The sequence below is a fragment of the Alligator sinensis genome, unplaced genomic scaffold (assembly GCF_000455745.1).
Source record: "Alligator sinensis unplaced genomic scaffold, ASM45574v1 scaffold673_1, whole genome shotgun sequence".
NCBI lineage: Eukaryota > Metazoa > Chordata > Crocodylia > Alligatoridae > Alligator > Alligator sinensis.
In genome coordinates this window covers 270,703-281,995 of record NW_005842829.1, presented here as the reverse complement: position 1 = coordinate 281,995, position 11,293 = coordinate 270,703, and the positions used below count along the sequence as shown (strand labels likewise).

The 11,293-nt window shown below is 68.1% G+C and overlaps 1 protein-coding gene across 1 annotated transcript in view; it reads right to left on the bottom strand.

The window, feature by feature from the left end:
* Nucleotides 1-6: 6 nt before the first annotated feature.
* ASIC4 (acid sensing ion channel subunit family member 4) overlaps nucleotides 7-11,293 on the bottom strand; it is a 33,794-nt gene continuing 22,507 nt past the window's right edge. Inside the window, exons 2-10 of the mRNA XM_006035370.2 lie at nucleotides 9,029-9,173; nucleotides 8,466-8,593; nucleotides 8,171-8,330; nucleotides 7,960-8,016; nucleotides 7,554-7,707; nucleotides 7,022-7,113; nucleotides 6,609-6,688; nucleotides 2,069-2,173; nucleotides 7-1,814 (exon numbers count right to left, since the gene is read on the bottom strand). Coding sequence (XP_006035432.1) covers nucleotides 1,695-1,814; nucleotides 2,069-2,173; nucleotides 6,609-6,688; nucleotides 7,022-7,113; nucleotides 7,554-7,707; nucleotides 7,960-8,016; nucleotides 8,171-8,330; nucleotides 8,466-8,593; nucleotides 9,029-9,173 — 1,041 coding nt within the window. The 3' untranslated portion in view covers nucleotides 7-1,694. The remainder of the gene's footprint in view (nucleotides 1,815-2,068; nucleotides 2,174-6,608; nucleotides 6,689-7,021; nucleotides 7,114-7,553; nucleotides 7,708-7,959; nucleotides 8,017-8,170; nucleotides 8,331-8,465; nucleotides 8,594-9,028; nucleotides 9,174-11,293) is intronic.

The window sequence follows — 11,293 nt, the reverse complement described above, 5'->3', positions numbered from 1 at the left end:
CTTGCCTGGGCCGATGCATGGGTGGGCGCTCCCCGCGGCTCTTCCAGGGCTGCGCCCTGGCTTGGAGCAGGTGCTTGTGGGGCTCTAGGCGCTGCGGCTGCGCCATCGGCTGGGGCTGGGGTTAGGGGTGTTAGGGGCCGCGCTCTGGGAACAGCCCAGGCCTCAGGGCTCCGCAGGGCACAGACAGCCGCTGGCCGAGGAACGCGCTCCCCTGGCTGTCCCTGTCCCCGTGGGTCCAGGCAATGCCTGGCAAGCCCCGCTGCGCAGCTTGGCATGGATGCACATCCTGGGGGCGCGGGCATGCGACAGCTGCCCCCTTCCCTGCCCGCAGTGACAGAAAGGGGCAGAGCGCAGCCCTGCAACTCCCAGGGCTGCCCTGAGCTCAGGCCTGCGCGGTGCCCTGGAGCCGCCCCAACCCCACGACCCGCCAGCGCCGCGTTAGGCTGGCAGGGAACAGCCCTGGGGTTTGGCCAGTACTGCCCACCTGCTGTCCCCGGACCAAGCCTGAGCGTCCCCGTGAGCCACCCCGGGGAGCCCCGGGCTCCCTGCTGCACCGCACGGCCCAGTGCACCCCCGCCCCGGGGCTCTGCCACGAACTGGGGCTGCTGGCAACTATGTACAAATATACAGCGTGTGGGCTCAGCCGGTGCCCGTGCCGGGGGGACTGCGTGTGTGTGGGGGGTGGGAGGGATGTGGCTGTGTGTGTGTGCACGCGTGCAAGGGCCGTGTGCTGTGGGTGAGGCTGGCGCTGGCACTGGCGCTGGCGCTGGGTGGAGACCCCGGGAGGGCTGCGCCCATGTGCTGTGTTGGCTCTAACCTGGCCGGCTGGCGGGAAGGGCTCGGCGCATCTTCCCGTGCCCCGGGGGAGCCGTGGGAAGGGGGCTACCGGTGGGTATGATGCTGGGCAGGGTCAGCACGTCGGCACTGACCGGGGCGGCAATGGGCAGGGCGAGGGGTGCAGCGATGGCACGGCGGGGTCTGGGGCGGGGTCGGGGTCACAGTGTCAGTGCTGCACAGGTGCATGCAGGGGGCCTGGGGCTGGCGGGGTCACAGTGTGGGTGCTGCGCAGGGCTGGGAGCTGCGAGGGCTGCAGGCAGGGTGACCAGGCCCAGGGGCCACTGAGGCGCAGGGCTGGCTGTGGCAGCTGAGCCACGGCGGGGCCCAGTGACAGCCCACGGGTGCCGGCCTCCCAGGAGCCACGGGGCTGCCACGCAGGGGCTCTTCCCAGGGTCAGGCTGCATCTCTGCCTGTCGAGGTCGGGGTGAACTCCTCCGCGGCAGTGGGGCGCTGCGTGGGGGGCAATGCCCATCCAGCCTGGGGCTGCAGGGCGGGAGGCACCCCCAAAAGGCCAACCCACCACGCATGCAACACATCTACTGCCTCCCCCATCTGCATTGCTCCCCCGCCTGCAGCCAGCGGCTCTGTCCCCTGGGCCCCGGTCTCGGCGCCAGGCTGGCCCCTCGCTCTGCCCTGCTGCGCCGCTCCGTCCGTCTGCGCCGCGCCGTGTGCTTGGAGACGGGGCCGGCCCCGGGTGCCGGCGCAGGGCTGGGCGGGAGGAGTCCCCGGGCAGGGCCTCGGCGGCGTCTCTGGGCAGCGCAGGAGGCTGGTGGGGTCAGGGCCGCGCCGGCCTGGACGGGAGCGGGGCAGCCCCGTGCGCACGGAGCCGGGCGCGGGTTTGGGCGGTGCGGCCCGGCCTAGCAGGCAAAGTCCTCGAAGACGCCCTGGTGGGAGTAGTGGTGGCGGTGGTGGTGGTTGGGCAGGATCCCGGCGGTGTAGGCGCCTTCCACGTGCCGGCCCAGCGTCTCGCAGGGGCTCTGAAAGGGAGGGGCTGCTGGGGCGCAGTGGCTGCCCGGACCCCCTGCCCCAGGGAGGCGGCTCCGCGCGTCCCCTGCCCACCCGCAGGGCCCGGAGCGGGCTGGGGGCAAGGGGTGCTGAGCGGGGCGGCCCCGCGCTCCCAGCAGCCCCCACACGTGGCCCATCGCGCTGTGCTGGGTGCCCGCCCCTGCCCAGCACGGCTCCAACATTCGGCAGCGCCAGGCCCCGCGCCCAGGGCTGCCGGAGCCCGTACCTGGTCCTTGAGCTCCTCGAGGCCCAGCGTGGCGATGCTGCCCGACGGCTTCTTCAGGGGCGGCTTGGAGCGGCGCAGGGCACGGTTCACCCTGTCCCGGATCACCTGGGCGTGGGAGACAGTGCGACACGGCTGCAGCCCTGCATACGTGCGGGCATGAGCGTGCAGGCAGGCGTGCAGCCCCACATGCAGCCCTGCATGGGGGCACGTGCATGCACTGAGGATCCCGGGGAGGGGGCTGGTAGGGTCCTCTGGGGTCCCCTCCCGCCCAGCTCGGCTCCGGACAGGCCCAGCCCCATCCCAGCCCCCCAGACCTGGCTTGATCTGACCTGATCTTACCACCCCCAGCCCTGTGTGCTGCGATGAGGCCCAGGGACACCAAGAGCCCCTGGCCGTGCTGCTGAGAGCGCCCAGGCCCAGGCCGTGCCCCCGCTGCAGAGGCCGTGCCCCCTCCAGGCAGCGTGAGCGGGGGAGCCAGGACCCTGCGGGGCTGAGTCCCGGCGGGAGCATTGGCACAGCCCCAGCACGGGCTGCAGCCAGCACCCGGCGCCGCTGAGAAAGGGAAACCCTCTGCCCCTGCCAGCAACAGGAGGGGGAAATTTCCCTCCTGGCCCCACGCGGCAGCCAGCAAAGCCCGGGCCCGGGAACGGCAGCCACCTCCGCTCTGCTCTGCAGCCTGGGGCTGCCGTGAGCTCCGCACGGCCCACCCCGTCATCCTTGCTCTCCATGACCGCCCCCCGCCCCCCCCCCCCGCCCGCCACAACTGGCCCGGCTCTGCTCTGTCCCTGCTGCGGAGCACGGCCACAGACTCGTACAACCGTAAAGTCACAGGCAAGGAGGGTGGGAGGGAGCGCAGGAGTCACATCCAGTCCGACCCCCTGCGCAGAGCAGGACCAGCCCCAACTGCATCATCCCAGCCACGGCTTGGTCTATCGGGTCTCAAACGCCGCCAAGGATGGAGCCTGCACCACTTCTCTGGGGAGCCTGTGCCAGAGTTTTACTACCCTCTTAGTCAGAAAGCTTTTCTTAATATCCAACCTCAACTTCCCAACTTGTCCACATACTTTCTGTCGTGGGGGGCCCACAGCTGGACTCCAGACGTGGCCTCCCCAGTGCTGAGTAGTGGGGAAGCATCACCTCCCTCCATCCACTGGCACCGCTCCTACCGATGCAGCCCGGGATGCCGTTCGTCTTCTTGGCACAAGGGCACACTGCCGGCTCCTGTTCAGCTTCTTGTCCCCTGTCCCCCCAGGTCCTTTCCTGCAGAGCTGCTGCGCAGCCCGTCCCCCCCAGCCTGCCCCGGGGCAGGGGATCGCTCCCTCCTCAGTGCAGCACTTTGCACTTGTCCTTGTTGAACTGTGTGAGGTTTCTTTTGGTTCAGTCCTCCAATGTGTCGAGGTCTCTCTGAATCCTAACTCGACCCTCCAGCATACCCACTATTGCCCGCATTCTCTGAGCCTGATGCTCCAGCCTGTTTTCTATCCACTTTACAGTCCATTCATCCAGCCCGTACTTCCTCAGCTTGCCTGCGAGAATGCAGTGGCAGACCGCATCAAAAGCCTTGCTAAAATCAAGGTCCACCATGTCAACCGGTCTCCCCGCATCCACAGAGCCAGTCACCTCCTCATAGAAGGCATCAGGTTGGTCAGGCGTGACTTGCCCCTGGTGAACCCATGCCGACTGTTCCCAATCACCATTTTCTCCTCCAAGTCTGTCCACGTCCTTTTTAAAGTGCAAGGCCAAAAACTGGGCACAGGGCTCCAGGGGAGGCCTCCCCCATGCTGGAGAGCGGGAGAGTCACCGCCCTGCGTTTGCAAGGGCCACGGCCGTGCATACGGCCCCGGAGGCTGCCGACTCTTCCCGAGCAGAGCGCGCTGCCGGCTCCTGCTCAGCTCTCGGTCCACCCCGGCCCCCCTCTGCGGTGCTGCCGCCTGGCCGGTCCCCCCCAGCCTGCCTCTGCATGCCGGCGTCCCGACCCCATGCAGGACTCTGCTCTCCTCTGGTTGCTGCCGGACCATTTCCAGCTTATCCGGGTCACTCTGGATCCCAGCCTTGCCCTCAGGTGTCTGCACCTCTGCCAGCGGGGTGTTATCGCTAATGCGCTGGGCATGCCCTGGCTCCCAGTCTCCAGGCATTAAACAACATGGACCCCAGGACAGACCTGGGGAGCCCCGCTGGACACCTCCTTCCAGCTACACATGGAGCCATTGGTAAGGACCCCGCGAGCCCAATGGTCCAGCCAGTCCTGTATCCATCCACAGGACTTCCACCTCGTCTGCGTTTCTCTGTCATTGTCTTAATGACAATGTCGTGGCCTTGCTGAAGTCAAGGTCTGTCACATCCGCTGCTCTCCCCATCCACGGAGCCGCTCCTCTTATCGCAGAAGGAAGCAGGTCGGCCAGGCGAGACTTGATCTGGGTGACTCCGTGCCAGCTGTTCCTGGTCACCTCGTCCTCGTCTCGCTGCTTCCCAGTGGACTCCTCGAGCCGCTGCTCTGTGATCTCGCCAGCTGTCGAGGTCAGGCCGCCTGATCTGTAGCTCCTTGCATCCTTCTCCTTCCCTTTCTTAGACACAGGAACAATGCTTGCCCTTTTCCCATTGTCCGGGACCTCACCCGGCCTCCACGAGCTCTCGGAGGAAGGCCGATGGCTCCAACATGACCTCAGTCCTGCCGACATGAAAGCATCTGGCTTCTCTAAGTAATTCCTAACCTGCTCAAGGCCGTTTCTCTGTTCCTATCTGTGCTGCCAGCTGTGCCCGTCGGCCGGGGGCGTCTCCGTGAAGACCGAAGTGACAAAGGCATTAAATGTTCCGCCTCCCCTGCACGGTCTGTGGCCCGGTTGCCTTCCACACCCTGCTCTTCCTCTTCCTCTCGACATACTTGCACAGTCCCCGTTGTTGTCTCCTGCGGCCGTTGCCAGCTGCACCTCCACGACTCGACCTCCCTGGTTTCCTCCCTGTGTGCCCCTGTGACGCCCCCATCCTCTCCCCTAGTGCCATCACCACCGCGTTCCCCCTCGCTGCAGCCTCCTTTCTGCGTCCTGGCTCCCCGAGGAGATCGCCGGCAGCCAGGCCAGTCTCCTGCGGCACTGCCCATCGCCCTGCGTGCCAGCCCCGAGTCTGCTGACGTGCTGCGATACTGTTGTGTTGTCGGCACCTGGCACCTTCCCCATCACATCCTCAACCTGCTCCTGCCTGTGCGTGAGCGGCAGGATGAGAACAGCTCCCCGCTCGCTGGCTTCTCCCCCACTGGCACCCACACATCAGCCCCAGCTCATGCCAGGCCTTGTTGGACGGTCTGGGCCCCGCTCTCGCCCAATAACCCTCCAGACCGGGGCCTCGTCCCCTCCTGCTCCTGGTCTGGAGCCTGCAGCAGCCGCCCACCGTGAGGTCCCAGCTGCTCCCGCTCGGACCCTCACCCGGCTCTCCCAGCAGGCCTCTCCTCCACCCCATGCTGCGCCGCCGAGCACGCGGACATCGCGGGTAGAGAAGGGGCAGTGCCTCCACTACCCCCATCCTTCCCGAGCGAGCTAGACCCGTCCAGGGGCGTCTTCCCATCCCGTGAACTGCCCCCACGTCTCTGTTGTCCCAATGGCGTCGTCATGCTCTGCTTGTTTGAGGACCCCCGGCCGGGCAGCGGGGTCGGGGCAGCTGCCAAGCAGGGGGGAGGCTGAGCCTGCACTCATCTCCTCCCTCCTTGCAGCACCTTCGAAAGGTCCTGCGCCAGCCCGAGGCCTCAGCAGCCCGCTGAGATTCGCTGATCTCGCTCACGCCTGGCCAAGCTCTGCTCCATTATCCAGCCTCTCCTTGGAGCCTCCTGGGCTGCAGAGTCCCTCCAGCCCCGGCGTCTCCCCTGCAGCTGCCTGCTTGGGCGGCGCAGACGTGTCTCCCCGGATCCAACCTCACCTGCCTGGCTGCAGTTTCCAGCCATGGGCCGCATCCTGCTCTCGGCAGCAGGAGAGAAGCTGCTCTCCCTCTTCCCTGAGGAGCTCCCAGGGACCAGCCAGCTGCTCCCACGTCCCCCGCAGCCCTTTCCCCCAGCAGAACATGCCCGGCTCCCTCGGCCTCTCCCCACACGACTTGCCCTTGACCCCCTGTCGCCGCCTCTGCCCCCTCCAGCTTCTCTACGGGCTTCTTACAGCGCAGAGCCTGGAGCTGCCCCCGGTGCTCCAGACAGGGCCTGGCCAGCGCCAAGCAGAGAGCATAGGCATGCTGACACATGCGCAAGTGTATGTGTCACACATGCACGTGCATATCTACACTCACATGTGGACAGGTGTGTTCATGCATGCTCACGAGCACTCACAGGGCAGCATCCAGCCCCCCCCTGTGCCCGTGCAGAGCAGAAGCTCACCCAGAGGAGGGGGAGAGGCAAAGGGAAGCAGAGGCTGTGATGGCGCCTTGCTGTAGCCCCAGCCCCAGCCCCAGCCCCGGCTCCCTGGATGCCCAGGGGAGCGCTGCTCACCCAGGCCCTGCCCCGGGGCCCCGTGCTCAGCGCTGCTTGTGGCTCTGCCCAGGGCGCTGCCGAGCCAACACTCACCTCGTACATGTAGTCCAGGATCTCCAGGACAGTGAGGATGCTGGCGCCAATGAACAGCCCCATCTGCCCCCCAATGTCACCTGCAGGAGGAGGCAGCGGTTACGGGAGGCGTCAGAGCCAGACCGGACCTGTCCTCCTCACCCAGGAGCCAGGACAGACCCCAGACCTTGGGGAAGAGGAGCAGGGCAGCGTGGGGGCAAGGGTCCCTGGGGTGCCCACATCCCAGGAGGGCTCAGGGGCTGCCCCCTCCTTCCCCTGGGTCAGGGCGAAAGCGGGGCTGGTCTCACCCGCCCACTGATGCGGGAAGGAGCACTGGGGGCTGGAAGGGGCTGGAGACTCCTCGGGCTCTGCTCTGGAGCCAGGTGCTCGAGCGCGGCAGCCGCGGCGACGGGGCGCGAGATGCCGTGACTCACCCAGCAGCCCGGCCAGGTCGTAGGCCTTCTTCTGCTCGATGGCCTCATAGTTCAGCGCCTCAAAGAAGATGTCCAGCACCAGGAAGTTCTCTCTGCGGAGCCGGAGACGCAGGGGTCAGTGCAGGCCTGGGCCCCGCGCGCACCTGCCAGGCTCCTACACACGGCCTCCAGACCTTGGCACCCTCCTGCCAGCCCCGGCCTGGCGTCTCCACCGTCCCTGGCCCTCCGGCCAGGTCCCCCACTCCCACCAGCACCCCTGTCTCCAGCCATGCCCAACAGTACTGGGCCATCTTTGGACATTGTCAGGGACCACCAGAGCTGCTCTGCGGGCGGCTGGGGAGCACTCGGGGCCTGACCTGCTCCCTGGACGTTCGGCGCAGGGCTGCCGGCACCGGGGCCTGACGGGGGTCCCCGGGGCTCTGCAGGGAGCAGGCACAGGAGCCTGCAGAGCTGATGCTGGGTACTGGGCTTGGAGGTGGCAGAGGTGCTGGACTGGGGGGGGCATGTCGTGCCGTGGGGCTGGGGGTCTCACCGGATGTAGGTCTCATTGCGGTTGTACTTGCGGGCGAGGTAGCGGGCTGAGCCCTTGTTGGGGATGCGCACCATGGAGATCTCCTTGCCGTAGCGCGTCAGGTTGCAGGGTGTGGGGCAGCTGCACAGCTCCCGCGTGTCCTCCACCACCATGTCTGCTGGCACAGGCTGCTGTGGGCGCCGGCACCACCCGCACCCAGCCCCTGCCCAGCCCAGCCCAGCCCCCCTTCTTGCTGCCTCTGGTCCCAAGCACTGCCCCCTCCCAGGGCCTGCAGCCCCCGCTCTGCCACCCTGTCCCCACACTGCCCTGGCACAAGCCCCTTCCCACGAGAGCCACAGCATCGACCTGTGGCCCCCTCCCCTGGTGCCCCCAGGTGCCAGAGCAGGGCTGTGCCAGGAGTACTTACCCAGCGTGTGGTCGGCACACTCGATGTACACATTGGGGGAGCAGATGGACTCGTTCCCTGGCAGGGGGAAGTTGGTAAGAGATGCCCGCAGGGCCCAGCCCCGCCAGGACACCCTCCCTGCACTGCCCCTGCCCCAGGGCACCCAGCTGCCGAGGGCCAGGCCACGCAGACGTCCAGGGGAGGGCAGGGGGCTGGGTGCAGCAGCCCCTACCTGGCATGTGGACCATGCGGCAGTGGCAGCTGTGCACCACGGCCTCCTTCTCGCACTGCAGGCGGCAGGCAGCGATGCTGTAGGTCTCGTAGCCCGGCAGCGTCTGCTCCCCCGGCACTCTGGCCCGGCAGCTGCCCCATGGCTGGGGCAGGTATGTGAGCTGTGGGACCGGAGCAGGGTCAGGGCATCTCCAGCGCGCTGGCCCAGGCACCCAGGTGCTGCCTGCCCCGGCATGGAGCGGGGCCTGGAGACACTTCCCGGACCGGCCCCCACCCCTGCCCCTGTCCCATCTCACCCGCTGCTCCTGGCACGACACGAAGGTCTGGAAGCCGGGGGAGACGCCGAAGCCGAGCTGGTGGATGTAGGGCGGCTCGTCCTGGCTGTGGATCTGCACCCGGATCCCGGCCTCGAAGGACGTCTCGTCTGCAGGGCGGGGGCAGGCCAGGAGGTCGGCATCACCCAGGAGCAGCCTGGTCACCCCAGCCCTGCCCCGGCCTGGTGCAGCCCCCCCTGCCCCAGCAAAGCTCCCCAGGGCCCCTGCACCCTGGCTCCCTGTGCCCCGGCCCTCCCAGCCAGACCCCAGACCTTAGCATGGCATGTGCTGCCCCTGCCCCCCCAGCCCTGGGAGAATGGGGCTGGCAGGGTCAGGGAAGGGGTCACGGCCCCCCAGCAGCCCCCAGACCTGTGCATCCAGGACCCGGCTCCTGGAGAGCAGCTGCTATAAACCCAGCAAGCCCCAGTCCCTGCCGGCCCCCACGTCCCCCCGCAGCAGGCTCTGGCCCCCATGCAGCGTCCCCTCCACCCCCGCCAGGCGCCTGCTCCGGCCCCGCTCTGCCACCCCCCGGCACTGCGTCTCACTGGTTTCCCTCCAGATGGGCAGGTATTCCTCCTGCTGGATGTCCAGCATGATCTCCAGCCCGTTGCCCATGCCGCCCTGCCGGGCCACGCGTGGGTTCCTCCGGTCCCCATTGAAGGTGTAGCACTTCCCGTAGCGTGTGTAGACCTGCGGGGAGACGGCAGAGTTGGCACGGCTGGGGGTCATGCATGGGGCTGTGGCCATCGCTGCTCCCCAAGGCCCCGGTTGCACCCCCGGTGCCTGGGATGGGGACAGGGGCAGAGGAAGGGCACGGCGCCAGCCCCCGTCACTGCTGCAGCCTGGGCCTGTGGCAGCCTCGGGCAGGTCTGTTCTCTGGTCTGGACACCACCTGTCCGGAGCAGTGCAGCAGCACCGGACGCCGTGAGATACCACCGGCCACCTGACCATAGGCGGCCCTAAGTTTCCAGAGCGCTGTTAGGCTGCGATGAGGACATCACATAGTCCCTGGTCTGGGCCCTGCCTCCCCAGCAGGAGAGACCAAGGAGGCCAGGCCTGGGCAGCCCAGGAGAGATGCTGGAGGAGACAGGAGCAAGGTTTGCACTGCTCTGAACGGGGAAGAGAAAGTCCCCAGGGATTTATTCCTGCCTGTTTCGGCCCAGACAGAGCGGGGGTCCTGGCACAGGACAAGCAGGCTGGTATGTGCAAACTGGGCCCCGGCTGTCCTGTCCCCCCGCGGGGCATTCAAGGTGGGACTCGTGGCCCCAGACGTGGCGGAGCTGGGAGCGCAGCCGGATCCACCGGGGACCGGACACGTGCGGGGAGGAAAGGGGCACGGGGAGCGCTGGGGCAGGGAGCGAGGGGCACGGCCTCTGCACCAGCTCTGCCGGGACCCTCCGTGCTGGAGCAACAGGGGAAAGCCCTGCTCGGCCCCGGGCACTCGCCCGCCAGCTCCGCTCTGCCGCGGGGCACGGGGCTCTTTGTGGCCTGGGGACCTGGGCCCACGCGTGCAGGGAAATGCTATGAGTCTTCCCTGGAAAGGGAGGACGCGAGACCGGCGACACCTGACCGCTGGGACCACTACAGACAACAGGGATGGGAGCAACGGGCAGAGGTTGAAACCCAGTCCATGGAGGGGCGTGGAGCAGAGCACGCCGCACGGCCCCTCCAGTGGGCCCAAGGAGCCGGTGGATGCTGCCCGGTGATGCTCTGCTAGGAGATGGGAACACAGTAGCCAAGGAAAGCAGCCCCGCAGCCCCCAGGACCCCCGGCAGAGCCTCCTTCAAGGTAGGACACAGGCAGCCTGGTCAGGGCCAGGAGGAGGTTGCCTGGGAGGCCCCAGCGCTCGGGGGCCGCGGACGGATGGGGAGTGCATCAATAAACAGGCACGGGGAGCGGTGCAGCCAGAGCCCGGCAGGAGGCGGTGCAGGAGCTGCAGCCTGACGCGCTCCAGGGACGCGTGTGCTGGGGTCTCCCTCTGCTCGTGGCAGGGGCAGGGGTCAGGGGCCTCCCTGAACCGTGCCGGACACATGGCCGTGGCCATGGCTCCGGGCAGGAGCCGCCAGCTGAGGTCCCGGTGGCTCACGGGATCAGGGAGCAATATACAGGCTCGTCCACCCGGGACCCTTGTCCTTGCTGAGCCTGTCCCAGTGCTTGGTGTCCGGCGGGACTTGAGGACGGGCTGGGGAGGGTGCGGAGCCGCACGGGCAGAGCTGGCGGCACCAGGCGGTTCGCAGGCAGAGCAGTTTGGCATCCCCCGGGCTGCTGACACGGGGGCAGGGAGCACCGCGGGGTCCCACAACGAGCTCTGGGGCTGGGGGTCCTGGGGGACGGGGATGGCCCTTGCACAGGACCTGGTCAATGCAGGCGAGGGCAGCATCCGGCTGGGTGGCCGTGAGTGGGGCACCCAGCACAGGGTCCCAGGATCAGGGGGAGCACGGCCGCCTGGGGAGCCCCAGCTGGACAGGTGGGAGGGCCGGAGCTGTCTGTGCAGGGCTCGGCTCCACCAATGCCGGGTCGGGGGGCTCTGGGGTCAGACCTGCCTGTGGCCAGCCCCCACACCCCTGGTAACTGCAAGGCAGAGACCCCGGCCCCAGGCCCAGACGCCAGGGGCACGGGAAGCCGTGGAGTCAGACCCACCTGCAAGCGCGGGGCTCCTGCAGCCCTCCGGCACCAATGCAGGGCAAGCTGGGGAGAGGGCTGCGCCCACCCCTGGGGCAAGACTGTCTTGGCCCCTGGCATGCAGCGAGGCAAGGTGTGAGCCACTGCCTGCCCCCCGCCCCCACAGGCGCCCCTACCCCTACCCCTAC